Genomic DNA, 19,434 nt, shown 5'->3' on the forward strand with positions numbered 1-19,434 from the left:
TGCTCAGCAAACTTGATTTTCCTTTTCTCAACCAAAGGAGTATGAAGGTCTCTAAGCCTTGTTAAATCGAAGTGAAATGTTAATACCTCACGTCTCTTGAAGTTAGTGAGTAGCCTTACACAGCCTCTTCTCCATGTCTCAGGTGACCTTTCTTTAAGCCCTGAAGGACTTTACTTTTTAAGTCCTGGTCCATGCCATATAATTTGACATTTGATGGAAATTTGAGATTGCATTATTGTCACTGGTACATCATTATACAGGGCTGTGAACCATGCTCAGCTACACCATCTGAAAATCTTTCAGTCATGATTTAAGAAACGTGCCCGATAGCGAACAGTCCTTATTATTGGGTTTGCACATCCTTTGCCCAGATGGGGTAACAACCGTCCTGTGCCCAAAGGTGATTTGGCATTCTCTGGCAATCCAGGGTAAGGAAGTGAAGGACAAGCCAGATTTGTTGAAAAGGGTATGTAGCCGTGTTCAGAAGTTGTCTGCCTCAAAAGAGTCTGTGCCCCAGGAGTACTTGTGAACAGCCTACAGAAAAGTGGAGTATCTGGGCTGAGGTTGCTGCTGGAGATGCAGAACTACAGACCTTCCCATCCACAGCAAGCTGAAAGCCCTGTTTGCATGGCTGCTGTGCGAGAAGCTGGAATTGGTGAGGAATCCAGAAGGACACTTGGGCGACAGGTAGAGCTGCGTGGTTATGGACTGTGGCCCTTTCAGCACTATAATATGGATGCAAATTACAAAATTATTTCTGTTACAGCCTTTACCATCACAGATCATGCATGAACCACAGTAATGATAGTGTTTCCTTATATCGCTGAAAAATATGGTTTAGATGCGTTATAAAGCTTCAAATAATATGTTGAATTATTATATATACTAGTATGTAGTATAATACTAGTATAGTACATATATACTATAATTTGGGTAAGCATGCGTTCTCTGAAACTTCAGGAGATTGTCCAAGGAGGCAAGAAATTTCTGTGGGTGTTCTAAAGCCAGGTCTGTAGTAGGAAATATCGGCAGAAGAGGAGTGTCAAGCCTAACTTGGTGATTTTTCCTTGTACTCAACACCTATTGTGTATGCATATATTAATGAAGGATTTTGCCAGTTCCATGAATGGAATAACCTCTACTGACAAGAAACAAATCTAGACATGATATATCAGCAGAAGTTTAGAATGTGCTGCTTTCAAATGCTTAACTTTCTGTTCAAGGAGACAAATTTGCCCTGTGAGTATGCAATTCATTCCACAATGTTTTCACTGCCTTAAGAAAGAAATCATACTCACTTTTGCAGTGAATTCATGGCATAATTTTATTTGAGATTTAATATCACCAAACAACAGAAGTCATTCCTCTTGCCATATACTGATGGCTTTGTTATTGTTAGCATGATGAAGCCATTCCTGTATTATTGAAATAAGTAGGATTTCTGCCACTTGCAGTAATGGAAAGAGGACTGGCACTCATGTTTCCACTTTGGCTAAGGAATTGTTCCGAATCATAATACAGGACTGACTTTTTAGCATGGCTTTACCTCTGTCAAGGTGGCTTTCTCCTTTATATGGAAAGGTCATGTTCTGTGTTAATAAAATCTTGTGTATGCTGAGCTCTTGGACTCTGACATGGGCAAGGGATAAAAAGCAGCTTTTTCTATTAATTTAGGTAAGTATGCAAAGGTGAGGACATCACATTTTCCTCTCCTATTAGGAGTCAGATACTCAAGTCAGTTAAGTTATTTTATATTACTGAAATATCTGATCAGACTCTTCATCCCAGTGAGAAAAAAGGGTTCCTGGAGTGAAGAGCATCAAATGGCTCTCCTTGGTGTTAATACCAATATGTGAAAATTAACTTCACTTTAATCTGTGATCTTTTAGTCATGTGGTAATTTAACAGAAAAAGCGAGGGGAACCTAAGGGACATAAACCTGTCTAGTTCTCTAATTTACACTGTCTGAGAAAATGGTCTGCGTAATTGCAAACGGTATAATTCTTGAAGTTTACAAGGTGGAAGAGTCTCTTGGGGAAAAAAAGAAGTCCAAATAAAAGGTCCAGGAGAGTTTCCTTATCGTATAAGATTCTGTCTTTATGGTAAAATTCAATGAGACACTGAGCAAGAAGAAACCAAGTGTTAATATCAGATCATATCAGTGTAGTTATATTGCACTGTTGTGCCAATTACTATGGGCACAACACTGCAATGCCATCATGACATAGTTCCTTTACCCCATAAAGAAACCTCATATTCCTGTGCAACCTTGGTTATTTCTGCATAACAGTGAGTTTTGTCAGATAGGTATGTCATCACTACCTGCCAGTTCTCCTAAATTCTGTTTTTCCTAAGGATCAATTGGGTTTACATTCTAATAGTTTTTTAACTTTTTCCAACAAAAAGGCACTGTGGTCAGAAAATTACATTCCCTAAAATAAACAATATTAAAGGCACAACAAGCAACCTGTCCCAGTGGAAAGCAGAATATAACGAGGTCTGGTATAAAAGCATCAGGAACTCTTTAATGCCACAAAAATTGAAAAGAAATCATCAAAAAACATGACTATCAATAATTATTAAGGGATGGTGTGAAGAACCAAAGTCAGGATGACTACAGCATAACATGAATTATAACTAGGATAAGGTTTTATAAATGCACAGAAAGCAAGAGGAAAACAAAAAGGAAAGAAGAGCAAATAACAGATGACAAGGGAAGTTGCATTTTTCTTTCATCTTTACAAAAAGTTAACAGTAGTCATCAATAAGTTAGTAGAGTTTTAACCAGAGGACAGGAGTTTAGACTATAAAAAGGAAATAACATCTCAAAGAATATTTAGATAAATTAGGTTACACAAATTGTTAGGAAATCATGAAATTAAACTACTGTGAACTAGCAGATTATCTTTAAGATCTCAAGCAAGTAAAGAAAAGCAAACATAATACTTGTTTCCAAAAGAGAGAGAAAGGACATCAAGAAGAAGCCAGCCTAACTTAGATTTATGCAAGGATACCAGAATAAATAATTTAAATAATCTCATTTAAATAGAATAAATTATTTAAACCTACAGAATACTAATGTAATGGGAAACAGCCAACATGTATTTGTCAGGAGCAAGCCAATCTGCTTTCTATCATTGACAGGGTAATCATCCCAATAGACAGGGTAGCAGGAGAAGACATGACTCCTGTGTCATTGTTGCAAGTAAAATAAGTAAATAGATCTAAGAATATGGAAGAAAATTATTCTCAAAATGGATCAGTGGTTCACTGTCCAATCAGGACACATTTCAAATGGGATGCTCTTGGGACCCACCCTACATCTGTTTCTATGCAAAAATTTAATTAATAACTTTGATGGAAGGCTAGAGAGCATATTGAACAATTTGTGAACGGCTCCTATGTAGGAAGAGTTGGAATTATTTTCGAAGATAGGATTTGAGATCCAAATGATGGAGAGTTGTCTGAAATCAGCAAGAAGAGATACAGAAACCATTGAGAGGGATGTACCATGCTTGGGAAGGAAGGATTCAGTGAACAAAGTGAGAAATAATGGCCAGGCAAGATGGACCACAGGCCAAATACATGTGAGTAGTGTCAGGCTGTTACAAAACCAGGCAAATACCTGTCTGGGGTATGGTAACCGAGCAGTTTCATGGAAGGCAGAAGAATGAGTCACCCTCCTGCGCTTGGTACTTTTGAGATCCTAGGTGGAATATCATATCTGCCTTTGGGGACCATGCCTTAAAATGTTTGCAGTAAGTATGGAGACATTTTAGATAACTGAAGTTTAGAAAATCTGAATTATTAGAGGAAACTGAAAGAATTGGGTTTTGTTAGTCAAGAAAAAAAAAAGACTGAAGGAAACATAATAGTCTTCAAATACATAAATGATTTTTACAGAAAGCTGATATTACTTTTATATAGAAAGAAAAAAAATAATCATCTTAACCTGCAGCAAAGGTTATTTACCTCAGATATTAAAAGGCTTTTAAGACCAGATTAGACCAACCTGGGTACATTTGGGCCAAGTATTTAATTCTGCCTTGGAGATGGAAAATGAATGACGTCTATTTTTCTATATCTAATTTAATGAAAAGGCCACCTGTCCTTTTTGAGAAAAATCTATTGACTCTCCTGTATCCAGTTGTTGCCTAATGTTAATACAGCTTCTCTCACAGTGGCTAACTCTCCTCCCTGATGGAAGTCAGAGGTGCAAAATACTAACAAAGTCTGAATATCACAAGAGGTCTCGGAGACAGAGGAGAAATGCCACCCATAGTGGAGTTTTCTGGTTTCGATGAGGCCACCCACAGAGTACGGTTGCTTCTTCTGAGACATTTGCAAGCCCTGATTTCAGCTTTGGTCTCACCACTGCTAGTGTTTTACTTAAAGCGAATAATAGAGTTATTTCTAAGCTAGTAATCGCAAATTCTTAGGGATGCGAAGAAGCTCCATAGCACAGTCAGAGCCTGTCGTTGACACCTGCAGGCTTTATCTGTCGTTCACGCGGTTGCTCTCACTGGGCTCATCAGCTGACAGTGTTGTCTATCGGTGCAATTCTCACCAACAGCAAGGAGCCAGATTTCTATCTCACTTAATTAAATCAGGAGCTTTGTGTTCCTTGCATTGATATTTTCATGCAAGTTATAATTGATTTATCAAATATATCCTAAGTTTATTTCCAGTAGATGATATATTGTTATCTCAGGATGGGGTCAGGTCAGAAAACTTCACTCTCTCTTTTTGTTTTCTTAGAAAAATGTGCATCAAAACAGAACGAGCTCTGCCCCTTATGGTCCCTTCTATTGCTCCAAGTTACTGGAGTGCAGAACTGGTGCAAACTCCAGCCTTATATTTAGTTTAATTTTCACAGGAGCAGCCAGCAGCCTGCTCAGCATTTTTAAATGTAATCATTTATTCTAGGCCACAATTGGCTATCCGTGGTCTTATTACTGTCGTCGTGTTGACAGTATATCTGTTTTAAATCTTACCTACATGTTCTTAACAACATGTTGCCTGGTTGCAAGGTCTTGACCTTGGGTTGTCATTAAAAGAGGTGACAGCTTGTCACCGGCTGCACAACTTGCTCATGTACGGCTGTTGTCCTCTGCTTTCACGGGGTGCAGAGCAACGTGGATGTGGTTTTGGAAGGAGGAACAGCTGAGCAGCTTCCACGTGATGGTTTTGGCAGGTTTGTGCTGACACCTGGCAGCAGGGTCCCAAGCATGGCGTTTCACTCTACAATACCAAAAGCTTATTCTCCTGCTGAGACAGGAGACACTGAGATCCAGAATGGATCCAGAACGGCTTGCAGGCACCCAAGCTGGGTGCACATTTAGACCTTCTTCACTAAAGATCCATAGTGCCAATACCTCTTTTGGGGTTGTTGTCTGACAGAGCATTGTAGAGATTTTGCTTTTTTTCTCCTTCCACCACAGCCAAGTCCATAGGGCATTCACCCTGAAAGTGGGAGAGCTCGATCCACCTCCTTCCTCAGCCGGAGGGGTTTCAAGCCCGCATTTCCAATACTCACAGACATGCCACAGTCCTTGAACGCGTGGCTGTGTTAGGTGGAGAAGACCACCACCATCCCTTGGAACCTGCAGCCAAAAAGCCCAAAGGAGGTAGAAAAGGAGCCTGATCCTGTAGCCCAGCACGTAGGAGCACACCCAGGAGGGAAGGAAAGAAGGCAGCTACCTGCATTGTTTCTTCTATATGCAGTGACTGACTAATATAAAGTGTAAAAGCAATATTAAGTGGTGCTCGAGAGCAGACTGAGCTGGCTCCAAGAGCCCACAGGTGAACTCTAGAGGTGCTGCAGCAGGTGAGAACGGAGCAGCGGCTCCAGGCAAAGCCCTGCTGCTCTGGGTGGGAAGAGGGGAGAAGCAATTCAGGCTCAGAGCCCGCAGCTTGAGAATGCCACGAAGCAAAGGAGGGGAATGGCTTGAAAAGAGCTGCTCCACCTGTCCTTATTTCATTACCCTCTTTCACTGGTTTTAACTACAGGTGTCCCCACTTCTATGTTGCTGTGAGAAGCATTTCAGAATTATCCTTAATATAAACGCAGGAGTAATCCCACTGAAACCAGTGTAGCTATTCAGATGCTTAAAATTAAGCATATAATTATATTCCTGAATCAAGGCTTTAATAAGTTAATTAAATTTCATAATTGTAATGATTTTTATAAAGGCAGCATCCTCATTTGCTAATGCTAACCATAAATGTGGGAAAATTACAGAAGGAACAAATTTTCCAACCTAGAGTAATTAATGAATTATGTTTTTAATAGGAAAAGTTTTTAATTGAAACACTGTTTGAAGTTTACTCAGTAATTCTTTTAAATAATTCTTTGGTATATTAGTATTTTTCCTCCTCTTTTTATTTTTGATACCAGCATAATGAAGAGAATAAAATCATATTTAACTTAGAATCATGCCTTCTGTATATGTTCCAATTCTTCCTATTATTAGAGCTGACAGAGATAAAGTGGCATCTGAAGTGTATATACAGTATATACAAAAGAGTCTCCGAGATAAAGATTCTGTGATCCTTAAATACTTTCCAAATGTCTCTGAAGGGATTTAACTTCAGTAAAGAAATTTGACAGAGAAAAGCAATTTCTGATTACACAGATTCTTTTTGCCATTTAACAAGGTTTAAATTGAATCACTGACCTAAAATATTCATTTTGAAAATGAATTCTAAAAAAAAAATCAGACAAAGTTGTTGATGCTTTCAGTTTTGTTCTTCGAAGACAGCTGAATGACACAAAAATGTATCTTGCATTGTCTGCTTGTTCTAAATAATCCCTTTTAGGAGGATTAGTCACAGTATTAAATTAAGAGAAGGAGCAATTAATTATATTCTTATGAAATGAATAAGAGAAGAACCTTTGAAATGTTCTCCCTTCCTCCTTGCCCCCTCCGTATGAAATCTAAAATTGCATTATGTCCTTTTCAGTTATGGAAAATCTTTCAGTCTTCAATTTAAACGAAAGTGGTGGGAAAGTGGTGGGAATGAGCAGTACATGGCACAAAATTAATTTGGATTGACTTTTAGGTACGCTAGGGGAATGTATGGCCAAAACAAAAAGGAATGCTTGATTTATAACAACTGCTAATCTATGAAGCAAGCCCTTGCTCCTGCAAAGAGCTGTCATGGGTTTTGGACAAGCACCTGTGCTGACCCCAAACAACTATTTTTGTGCTTAGTTTTCTTTTTTGTGCTTAGTTTTCTTTTTTTGCAATGTTTAATTGTTTTGCAATGTTTAGTTGTTTTGTTTTGTTTAATGTTTTGTTTGGATGTTTAAAAATTGAATGTGGTCCTACTTGTCCCCATCACCATGGCATGGTGTTGATTAGTATGATAATGATATAATGTTCATTAAAGCCCTTTTTGTAGTGAACTTAAGGGTTTTTTCTAGCTTTTATTGCAAGAGTTGCGTAACAGCTAAAAAGCTCTGAATATTCTTCTGTGGGAAAAAGCATGAGGATAAACTTCTGGAAGAAACGATAGTAGGTAGACAGCTACAGAGGAGAGCAGTGTAATAATAAGGATGTATCACTAACTCTCTGATAAACTTGGATAAAATGACCACAGATTATTAAGAGAGATTGTGAGGGCTGTGAGGGCAGAAAACACAATATTGAGAAACCGCAATTATCCATATGTAGGTTGTGTAAATGATACACAGGGGCACAAAGCCTCTTGTAAAGATTAATCTGAGAACCCACAAAAGAGAAACAACTCTTATTAGTCTGACATGGTGCATCAGGCCCACATCAATAAGTAATTGTGCAAGAACCACATTCTCTCACTGAATTTAATGTGACCGTAATCGAACCTCCTCCTAGGAAGAAAAATGCTTTAAAAAAATCCACTGCATAAAAGTTTACTACCAAAAAGGAAGAAACTCTTAAGAAAAATTGAAAGTGAAAGCCAGAAAGGTAAAATGCTAGCAGACGAGTGTGGAAAGTGCTGAAAGACTCAATGTTCAATGCTTAGTGTAGGTGTATGGCACCTATAAAGAGGCCGCTGTTCAACAGATTCCTATGTCATTTATAATTATAAATGGAATGAATAGGCTAGTGATAAAGTTTGCTGGTGACATAGAGTTACTCAGGATTACTGACTGCAAAGAGCTGCAGAAAAAGTCTTGTGAAACTAATGACTGCAAAATAGCAGAAAAGTGCTTGTGGATAAATGCTAGGTAATGTACACAGAAAAAAAAAAAGTAAGTGTACAGGCACAGTGGTACCCTCTATTCTTGTTCAGGAAAGAGATACTGAAGTCATTGTCAGACTCGTTTTCATTGCCCTGAAAAATATTTGCTCAGTGTTCAAACCTGGTCCAAAAAGTATTCAAATATTAAAACCAAAAATGAAAATCCAGAATAATGGTAGAAGATAGATACCTGGTGCATCCATATCTTGAATACTGCATGAAATTCAGGTTTCTTCCATCTCTGGAAGGGTATAGATGAACTAGTAAAGGTCTTTATAATGATCAAAGGTACAGACTGTTTGTGTATGAGGATAGATTAATGGGCTAAGGCTCTTCACCTAAGGAAAAAGAATATCATCATAAAAGTATCATAAAAGAAGTGTATACATCATACTGCTCCTGAAGGAGAGGGAGATAGCATCCTGGAACCTACAAATTGTACTAAATTAGTGAATAGAGAGTACATTTCTGTGGTTTCTTACAACAGGAGAACCATAGGGAAAGATTTAAAACAGAAGTAACCATTTTTCTAAAAAACATGTAATTAAATTGCAGATTCCTTTGACATATGAATTTCTGTAATCAGAAGTACAAGTGAGTCCAAGAAAGTATCCATGGAGGCCAGACCCATCACTGGCTATTAGATACAAGCTCTGGTCTGTGACTGGGGAAGCTCTTAGGCTGCGGACTGTAGGAGGCACAGGGAGAGAGCATCACTATTTTTCCCTTCTTTCTTTCCCAAACATCTGGTGCTGACTGCTGCCACAGCCCCACCCTGGAGGGATATTTGCTCTGACCCAGGATGAGTTTCCTCTGCCCTGATATTGTGTTCACCACCTGCAAGCTTCTGTATTTATTGTAATTTAGGACAAAACTAATTTTCATTTAAAGTACCAGTCATTATGACAAATGTACTTTCAAGCATCTGGACCCTTGTTTTATTGTGTTTGAATGGTGGGAAATCACCTTAAAATATGTTGAACAGCTGGTAAAAGATTGTTGTAGGGGTGTAGCACTGAAAGACTCCAGGGAGACCTTATTGCGGTCTTTCAATGCTTAAAGGGGGCTTGTAAGAAAGATGGAGAGAGACTTTTTACCAGGGCCTGTAGTGACAGAACAGGGGCAACGGTTTTAAACTGAAAGAAGGTAGATTTAGATTAGATATTAGGAAGAAATCTTTTACGATCAGGGTGGTGAGGCACTGGAACAGGTTGCCCAGAGAAGTTATGGATGCCCCATCATTGGAAGTGTTCAAGGCCAGGTTGGATGGGGTTTTGACAACCCAATCTAATGGAAGATGTCCCTGCCTGTGGCAGGGAGGTTGGACTAGATGATCTTTGAACCACCCAAACCATCCTATAATTCTATGAAATATAGCCCCCAGTGCCATCTACTTGTCGGTATGAGAGGAGTTGCAGGAGAAGCAGATCTGAACCACTTCCACCGGAGGGGAGGGAAGCAGGCTCATGTTGCTGCTGGGCTGCAATCAGGCCCATGAGCCGCTCCATCTCTGAAACAGCACCTTTACTGCACGATATGGATTGTTCAGTTTAAACAGTTTCAACATACAAGGAATTTAATGTCAAGGAAAAGAAATAAGTTACTTTATATAAGCCACCTGCTTTAGGTGAACGTGGCTGCATGGTGATCTTGGAGCCTGACAGGTTTGGCTTTGATTAAAAACAACCATGTGCAATAAGTCACGTGATAATCTGTGATTTCAGGATAGTGTGATGTTGCCCCACACAGATGCTCTGTTTCCTTGAGTTTTGCATTTTTAAATGGAGTACATCACCCATAGCTTTTAAAGTTATCCAACAAATTTATCTTGACAACACTAAAGTTTTGCTCACCATCAGATTTTATTAATATGCTGTAATTTCTTAAATAATACTTGATGACTTTTTAATTAAAAAAGCCATAATGTTTCAATGTCAACGTCTCAACTAATGCTAGAAGACCTGCGCTTTTGGAATTGATTTCTGTTCATCTCAAACAAGTGAAACCTACAGGCAGAGCAGCTGAACAACTAAATGTTAAAAGACTCTATTTCTTCAAAGCGTGCCTTTTGATCCTCACATTGCCTCTGAGGCTCTGAATGCATCATTCATTGCAGGGAGAGTGTTTTCCTATCGCAGCTGGATTGCATGCTGTTATTCTTTTAATTGTAAAGTGTCTCTTTTTCTGAGGCAAAATGGATCTGATGGTGAATGGCTGCCCTGACACAGAGAGACTGCAGATACAGAGCTTCTGCTAGCATTTTCTATACTTACATCGAAAGCTTGCACCTTTTTTTTTTTTTCCTTGAAAGACCTGTTATTTTTCTGTGGAAACCAGCACCTCAACAGCTTAACCAAAAACTGGTTTATCATTGTAACCTGAAGTGGTATGTGTAGAAATATCTGCCCAAACTGGCACAGGCATTTTCACTGGGGAAAATGTAAGGTTGGATAAATATCACTAATTCTATTGCTTTTCATTTCCTATTCTTATTTCTCATGTAACATTCATTTGATGTAGCTGAAACTTTGCTGAAGTCCCTGCTGTGCACCAAGACCTGATCAACCTTGACGTCTTGCTCTGGAGCTGCACAGTCTGAGAGCAGGAGCCAACCTGCAGAGCTGCTGTTCGGCAAATTCCTGCCAAATTTGGAGACCTCAATTGGTTTTGGGGGGCAAAAATTTTTATTGAAATGAGAATCAAATTTAAACTCAGTTCTGACTCAAGCAAAGCTGTGCTGCTTGAGTTTCGCCATCGTAACGATGAAGCGTTCTCCATGTCACGTGTGTTTGTGTGATGTGGGGGGTTATCAAGCAACAGTGGGATTATCTAATTATTTGTTTTCCGGATATATGCTTCTTAATGGCAGACGTAGACAAATGCTAATTGACCTGTCTTTCACCCATATGTTGATGATTTAAATGCATCCCAGGCTGATAGCGACGGTTCATTTTTTCCTGTTCTGTTACTGGTGTCTGTCAATAAAGGAGGAGAAATGGGCCGGCAGTTTTAACATAGTCCATTTTAATGGGTATCGTCAGCAGGATCACTAGCACAGCTGTTGCAAGGACCATGTATGGCCTTGGTCTTTCAGAAGTGCTTCTTTCAGGCTGCAGAGGAGCATTAGGTGAGGGTAAAAAAGGGCCAGGTTGCTTTGCCACTGACGAAGTGGTAGCCTTTCATCGAGGAAACAAGACTGTTGTGTTGTTTATTGCTGATCTGAGAGAGGTCACTTGTTTCAATGTTTCTAAATTCTGCTGTGTTTTTAAAATAAGTCAGTGTGTTATGAACTCTTTTCACGTTAGAGATAGATAGTACAATAATGCGGAGCACAATGGAAGATAAATGATGTATTCCTGTGGTGCAAACCACCGGCTGCCAGTGTGTCAGAGCCAGTCCTTGTCCTTATACTCTGTATTCATTAGTGCCTGGAGGGATACTTACTCACCTTATCTGTTCTGTTCTAGTGATTCACCATTTTTCAACAGAAGAGAGGCGCATGCGAGCAATAAAAGAGATGGCTCGCATCTTGAGAGTAGGAGGCCAGATAATGATATATGTGTGGGCAATGGAGCAAAAACGGAGAAGATTTGAAAAGCAAGACGTCTTTGTTCCTTGGAATCCTTCACCCCCTTCCCGCTCCTCGGGTGAGCCTTGCTCATGTGGAGTACAAAAATCAATTCTTCACAAGGACAAAGAGCTGGCTTTGAACCAGCCCGGTCGTAAGTCAGATGGGACTTCAGAGGTACACAGGACAGCAAGGAGCTCATCCTGTGGAGGGGAGAACAAAGTGCCATGCACGGTGTTAGAGAAATCTCTGAGAAGGTCTCTGTTCTCAAGATCACTTGCCTCGGTATTAGATATGGGTGATCAGTGGCACCAAGAAGAGCTCATTAGATACTGCAATTACAGTGTTCAGCTGAATGAATTAAAGAGAGAAAAAAAAGTTGAAAAAAACAGAGAGTGTGGCTTTCTGAAATGCGCTTCCAACTTTTTTCTACACTGCAAACAGAGTTTTGAAAATACAACGTCTTTTGAAGTGGCTGTTAAACCTGTGCTGCCCATGTCACGCCGCTCAAAGGCTTTCAGAAGTTGCTATTCAGAATTAGGGCAAGCAACTATACAGCTCCCTATAGCTGCAGATACTATTCACGGTTGCAGCGGAGTCTGTTGACCTGACCTGATTTCACATCAGAAAGAATTAGCTGTCAGGCAACAACTTAAAATAGACCATCACCCAAAACAAGGAGCTTTCTGCCAACCTCAGAACAAAAGGAGAACAGGCTCTTCTCTGCAGAAGGCAGTCAATGAGCATGCCTTGACCATGCAGAGAAGACAGCAGACGGGTCCTGGTGGGGCATGCTTGAGGTACTACCACGTTTTTAAAGAAGGGGAGTTGGCTGAGCTGATAGAGCGTCACATTCCTGAGCTACATGTTACTCACTCATACTTTGACCATGCCAATTGGTGTGTGATCGCAAAGAAGACTGAAGTGTGGAAGATATAGGGGAAATTTCCTTATTGAAATGCAGAGAGACTACTTCGGGGCTTTCTTCCTTTTGAAAGCTCAGCGCCTTTGAAAATCTTTCCTGAAGCTTTTTGTAGCCTTGGGTGTGTTTTGGGGGAGAGGAGGACGTATGAGGACAAGAGTGCTTTGAGATTCTCAGGTTCTGTGACTTTGTTTTCTTTGATTTTGTTCTTAAAATACATCTCTATTGAAATTTTTTTCTAGAGTTATTATTTCAGACTAAGCACATTTTAGCACACTGATCCCTTTTAATAAACAGCTGCCAGCTGTGTTTTGTTGCTTGAAAAGAGGTAAAATACAGTTGGAAGGTGATTGCTGGATTATTTTTTACATGTGCATTAAAAGTCTTTGTTATTCATTTATTACTAAAATGTCAACTTTTTATATTAAAATTTATTGTACTCTGCCACTTGATGTAACATAACATGGGAAGTAATTGAAAGATGCACTATTTTACTACAGTTCTCTTTGTCAGCCTATGTGATACTTCTAGTCATACGAGACAGACAGTCTTTTATGAGAATAACTAGGTGTATAGAGCCCCCATGGCAGAGGCAGTAACTCATGACATTGTCATAGTCTAGAGATCTTTTTCATTGCATTGTAACAGTCACAGCCAAGAAAGCAGAGAGATATTTGCCTCTATGCCACTACATGAACCCCCCCCCAAAAACAGTTTTAAAAGTGAGCTTGACATGTATGCTCTAAGCCTGGATTGCTCTTTCTCCTTGTCAGCAAAACTAGGAGGAGTCAGAAGGATTTCATATCTCATTTAAATCTGTACAGTGAATGAGCATAGCACAGAAAAGTGTTCCAGTGACCGCTAGTCAACTGAGAAAATACTTATTAACATCAGCATGCAATACTAATGCTTTTATCTACAGATCTGCCTTTTGCAAAGAAGATCAGATTCATTATCCGATGTTTATAGATAAAGAAACTAAGGTAATTAAGTTTGCTTAAGGTTGCAATGTAGAGTAAATATTTGGAAGAAAACCAAACAAAAATCCCAAGCAGCACGGCTGCTTTGCTGGTGATTATTTACGTGCTGGGGAGGTTGGTCTGTAATTTTACTTCCTGCCTTTGTTTCTGTGGACTTGTGAATCAGCAAGTCAGAGATCAAACTCGTTTTCTGAGAAATAAGCCCCTGCATGTTCTTTACGTGTCTGTCAGTAACAGATGCCTATCATGTTTTCAAACGTAGCATGGAACTGTGCAGCAGTCTGAGTTTTTTAATGCAGCTTTAATTCAATTTGGATATAATATCTGTAGTCACATTTCCTTTACTTCCTCCCATGGAGTTCACATCAGTGGTATCATAGTACATCTTGTATTTTCAGGTGGAAAAGCTACAGGGACTAATCAGTCTCCTCCATCTGTAATGACTGCCTCCGCAGTGCTCCTTTTTTTCCCCTAAATGTTAGTATCGTTGTGCAAGTGAAGAAAATAATTTTCAGTCACAAAATGTTGTTGCCATTCAGCTCTGACGACACTGTTCCCTTCATTTCGTACACTTTTTTCCATTGCCAGAAGGACTTGACAGCATCTCCCTGTTTTTCAGTGCAGCTTCAGGTTGCACTAAGCAGCTGCAGCACGTTGCAGCTCTGAACCTCTCCCTCATGTCTGCTCCTACCCTTCAATGGGCTGTTAACCCACACAACACACCAGAAAAATGCCTTTGATCATAGCTGCCACTCCTTGCCCTTAAGCACACCTGATGTTTAGTTTTTCTGGAAACAAGCACAGGTATTTTAAATGAACCTGACTGGTCCTCTTGGAAGGGTTTAGCCTGCTCCAGCATTCCCTGAACGGAAGGTGCTCATCATCTCCAGTTCTTCCCTGGGGTGCAATGAGTCGCCACTAGATTTCTCCCAAACAAGATCCATGTCACTGGGACAGTACTAGCCTAACTGGAAGGAATTTTAATCTCTGGACAACTGCCAGCAGCTCTAAAAGCAACCCTCCCCTTCAACAAAGAGTTAATGTCCTTGTTTGGAATGAAACAAACAGCGAAGGCCCACTTCTTGTGTAGCGAAGTGCTGCCTAAGGCATGGGTTAGACCTGCATCCATGCAGGATGGCTTCCACTCATGATGGTTGGCCCTGGAGGGCGCTGAGTGCTTCCTGAGATCAGAGCAAATTCAGCCTCTAGCAAATGAAGCTGCCACAGGATGAGGCCCTGGCTGTGCAGGGAAAGAAAGTAAAAACATGGATTTGGGTGGAAGCATCATGTATTAATACTTCCTCACATTTATGCATGTCACAAATGTTAGAAAGCCAGAAGCTCTGTTTGAAATTCCTGTTTTGATCTGGCTGCCAGTAACAAAACCAGGACTGAGCTCATTCTTTCATTTCTACCTCACAGTCTGCATTTGTAGTCGTCAGGGTAGGCACTACCTTGCACCAAGGGATACAGCAGGGAAATGCTCTGCACTGCTGAGCCATGCTTCGTCCTAATTTGTTTTCCTCTTGAGCTCTCTGCTTTTCTGAGCTGGATTTTTGAATATATCCTGATTTTGGCTGGGATAGCGTTAATTTTCTTCCTAGTAGCTGGTATAGTGCTGTGTTTTGGATTTAGTATGAGAATAATGTTGGTAACACACTGATGTTTTAGTTGTTGCTAAGTAGTGCTTATACTAAGTCAAGGACTTTTCAGCTTCCCATGCTCTGCCAGGTGCACCAGAAGCTTGGAGGGGGCACAGCCAGGGCAGCTGACCCAGAGTGGCCAAAGGGCTGTTCTATACCGTAGGACGTCATGCTCAGTATATAAACTGGGGGGAGCTGGCCAGGGGACAGCAATCACTCCTCGGGGATGGGATGGGCAATGGTCAGTGGGTGGTGTGTAGTTGCATTGAGCATCACTTGTTTTGCATATTCTTTTATCATTATCATTATCATTATTATTATTATTATTTTCTCTTCTTCTGCTGTCGTATTAAACTGTCTTGATCTCAGCCCATGGGTTTTACTTTTTTTTTCCCAATTCTTTCCCCCATCCCACCTGGGAGGGTGGGGGGGCAGGGCTGAGTGAGCAGCTGCGTGGTTCTTAGTTGCTGACTGGGGTTGAACCACAACAGAATAGAAAGATACAATTTTTCTGGTCCCCTTTAGGCATCTAGAATGCAGAGCTGTAAGTCTAGCTTTGTGCTCCATATTGCCTGTGGAGTTAATGGCAAGAAATAGCCCCTTTAGAGGACAAATAATGAAATACACCTTGAGAAACTGTTTGGATTAGAGGGCTCATGTTCTGCACCTACTCATCTCTTTCCATGGCTTGTGGAAGTATGTAGGAATCATTTAAGTTCTGAGGATGGAAAAGAGGAGCACGAACAAAAGCAAAATTGGACAGACTCTTCCCCCACCCTGCCTTTTAGCCAAGCAGTGCTGCCTACATATCCTTATTTTCTAAGAACCATGTGGAAAAATTCATTGTTAAACTGGGGAAAAAAAATGAAAAAGACAAAAAGCAGTAGCCTAGCTCAGCTCTTCTTTACAGCATCTGCCACTCTGAATTTATGGTCATTCGACCATATGGTCCAACGGACACTTTCAGAAAAGCTTCCAATATCTGACACTCTCTCTGATCTACCAATGATGATCACCTTTACAGATACTAATATTAATAAACCCAATGTCTTCTCGCTTTTTCTGATTTGCAGGTCCCTAAAAATTCCCCAGTATCAGAGATTTCTCAATTTTCTCCACAGACAGTTGGTGTGCTGCTCCTAATTTCCGTCGTGGACCTCTTGGAAGTCATCCACAGCCATCCCGGGATCCACAAGCACAGCCTGGGGTCCTCTGTTCAGTGTTTGCCGTGTTAAGCACTGTCACATCGAGTCCCAGGCAGCCCACGTGAAGTTGGCACGGTAGCTGCAGCCAGTGCTGCTCACATCGCTATATAGAGCTAAGACACTGTGAGCATGTCAGTGTTTATCCTCCTTTGGCGTAAACAGGTTTGATGAGTGCGAGTCTATCATAAGAGATTTTTTGCCCACTGGGTAAATGTCTTTCTTCTAATTGTCTGCTAATTGGCAAACAGCTAATCCCACTTATTATCAAAATTCTTTCTCCAGAGAAAACTCAGCCAAGAATTTCATAAATCCTTCTCCCTCATCCCTTTTAATTTTAAAAATTGTTCCAAGTATCATTTGGTACCTATCACCTAAGGAGGTGTTCTGTTTGAGTTAATCAGCTCCTGCAAGGTTATCTGTGATCTATTTGAAAGTGCCTTAGCCAGCATCTTGCCTTTTGTCTTAATTAGTAATTACTGGCCTAAAATTGTCACTTACCATAGGCATTTGTACTGACCTCTCAAATTAACATCACCCATGAAATTAAAAGTAGAAGAAGCCTATTGGGTCACTTACTCTATCCTCCAAAGTGCATTTATTATTCATGGTGCGTAGCAGGGAACCAGAGTGTAGGGTATGATTGAGAACACTGCAGTTAACTCGTCTTTGAAATGTAAATACAATTAATGAGTATACCTGTCTTCCCCCAGGATCTGTCCTTGTCTGCTTTGTCATTCTGACTTCTTTCTTCTCTTTGATGGGGCTCCTGATTTCCTTTCTTTCCTTCTCACTCAAGACTGAATACAACACTTTGCAGAAGGATTCCAAGTGGTAAAAAGCACAGAAAATATTCCATGGATTCCTCAAAATGTGTGCTTTACTAGCTTGCCTTTCAGATCTCATTGTGCCCAGGACTGTGCTAAGTGTCGCCTTCATAATTTTGGCACAACAAATCATTTCACATGAACATACTATTGCAAGTTTAAAAAAGAACACCAGCTTGCTTGCAGTGAAAGCCCACATTGGCAACATTTAGCTGTAGTGAAACTGTGCCATTCACTGGCTGTCACAGACTTCCAACTAAAAGCATCGCATTTAATACAGCAAAGTAAATTGTCCTAGGCAAAAGCAAGAAAAAATTTTTGTGGAAACACAGGGTCAGCCAAGAGAGGGAACAGGACAGCAGGTCTCCACCTCTCGGTCTTCAATTGCCCCATACCCAAACTCTGCACTTTCTAACTGTATACAGATGCTTGAAAAGAGATTTAAAAAAAAAAAAAAAAAAAAAAAAAAACACAACAAACAAGAAAGGTATTTTAACAGTAAGATAGGCCAGAGTTGCTATAGAGCCTTTACGGGAATGTGAACAGAAAAGGCACCTTCCACAAAACCAGTCTGGCTAGTAAAATACTGATAAAGCCCAGCAGCTTTTTTTTTCCACCAGCACTTTCCCTTCACCCCTATATTCAGGTATCTCTACACAGCTTTGTAAATTAAAATTGAAAATGTCTTCTGCTGCACCCTGCTGACCTACTACATGTTGGAGCACAACCTCTTCCAAGCACAGGAACATTCATTTCACGTGCAGAAATTTGAGCAGATGTGGCAGAAGGCCAACACAGCTGAGTGGGGATCTCCTGACCGAGCTCAAATGTATAAAGGAAGGTTCCAATATGAAATTTTTAGAAATTAGAAAATTAGAAAAAGGTTTTCCCTGTGAGGGCAGTGAAATGGGCTTCCCAGAGGGGTGGTGGATTCTCTATCCTTGGAGATACTGAAACCTCAGCCATTGAGGGCTGAGCAACCTGGTGTGGCTGGACCTGCTGGGAGCAGAGGGTTGGACAAGACAACCTCCAAAGGTCCCTTCCAACCTAAAGCACCAGAGGCAAGAGGCTGACCTCATCTTTCACAGGAAAACTTACTGAGGAACTGTTATCCTGGGCAAGGCTTGCTGGCCACAGCCAAAGAGACTGGAGAACAGGTACATGCTGGGGCCTGGGGGTAAAAAGGGGCAATTCTGGTGCCAGACTGGCAGAAAAGGAGGTGTAAGGAAGTTTGAGAGTGGGAAGATTTAAGACTGGTTGGGGGATTACAGCTATTGAATTTGGGGTGTCCTCATGGAAAAAGGAGCTCTGGGACACTGGGGAATAGAAGACAGCAGCTCTGGGTTGGGAAGCATTGACTGTGCCAGGCAGGAGGACCTGGGCATTGATGGCTGTAAAGCAGGGCAGTTGGATGGATACAGCAACCTGGAGCTTCGGGGAGGAGGAGAAGTACTGGGGCTACATGAAGATCCCATATTTTAGGGCAGGGAAACATGTAGAAATTGCCTTTTCTTTTTCTATTCTTGGGCACAGACGTATCCTAGGAATCCTCCCCTCCTCAGTGCCTTCTCATGCACCAAACCAGGCTCTTTTGCTTGTTGTTCTTCTAGCCCATGAACCTTGGCTGCAGTGGACCGCATCAAAGAAAGAGAGGTGGAGTTGCCCCCTCCTGAGCCCTGCCAGCCCCATGGGCCGATGGGGAAGGCAGGTGAGTGAGCTGGATTTGCATTACAAATATTAGGCAGCAACTAATTCACTGACCATCATTTTCAGAAATTACAGTCAATTTGCCCTTTTACTGCTATTTTAAGAGATTCCAGTGTTCCCATTTCCCTCAAATGCAGCTCTTCAGACCACTGATTCAGTGAATCTTGCAGGGGTTTCAAATGAACGGTTGGGTGGGACAGGCAGAGACACCATCAAACAGATCAGCCACTGATACACAATAGAAATTATTTCCATCGTGGATGAGGCAGAATTTTAACAGCTATTTTTAACCTCTAACTTCCCTCCTAAATGCACTGCTAGGTAACAGTAACATGCATGAATAACTAATATTAAAATAA

The 19,434-nt window shown here is 40.8% G+C and overlaps 1 protein-coding gene across 3 annotated transcripts in view; it reads left to right on the forward strand.

The window, feature by feature from the left end:
• Positions 1 to 17,046, forward strand: part of LOC104020286 (putative tRNA methyltransferase 9B) — a 50,689-nt gene extending 33,643 nt beyond the window's left edge. For 2 of the 3 annotated variants that reach the window (XM_087758671.1, XM_087758672.1), the window contains exon 4: positions 11,694 to 12,501. In XM_087758671.1, the coding sequence (XP_087614797.1) occupies positions 11,694 to 12,400 (707 nt within the window). In that variant the 3' untranslated portion in view covers positions 12,401 to 12,501. Of the gene's footprint in view, positions 1 to 11,693; positions 12,502 to 16,460 lie in introns of those variants that run through there. The other variant, XM_087758673.1, reaches the window with a different exon arrangement.
• The last annotated feature ends 2,388 nt before the right edge of the window (positions 17,047 to 19,434 follow it).

This window comes from Nipponia nippon, unplaced genomic scaffold (genome assembly GCF_047370975.1).
Source record: "Nipponia nippon isolate SJK-2023a ecotype South Korea unplaced genomic scaffold, ASM4737097v1 scaffold_2, whole genome shotgun sequence".
NCBI classification, from domain to species: Eukaryota; Metazoa; Chordata; class Aves; order Pelecaniformes; family Threskiornithidae; genus Nipponia; species Nipponia nippon.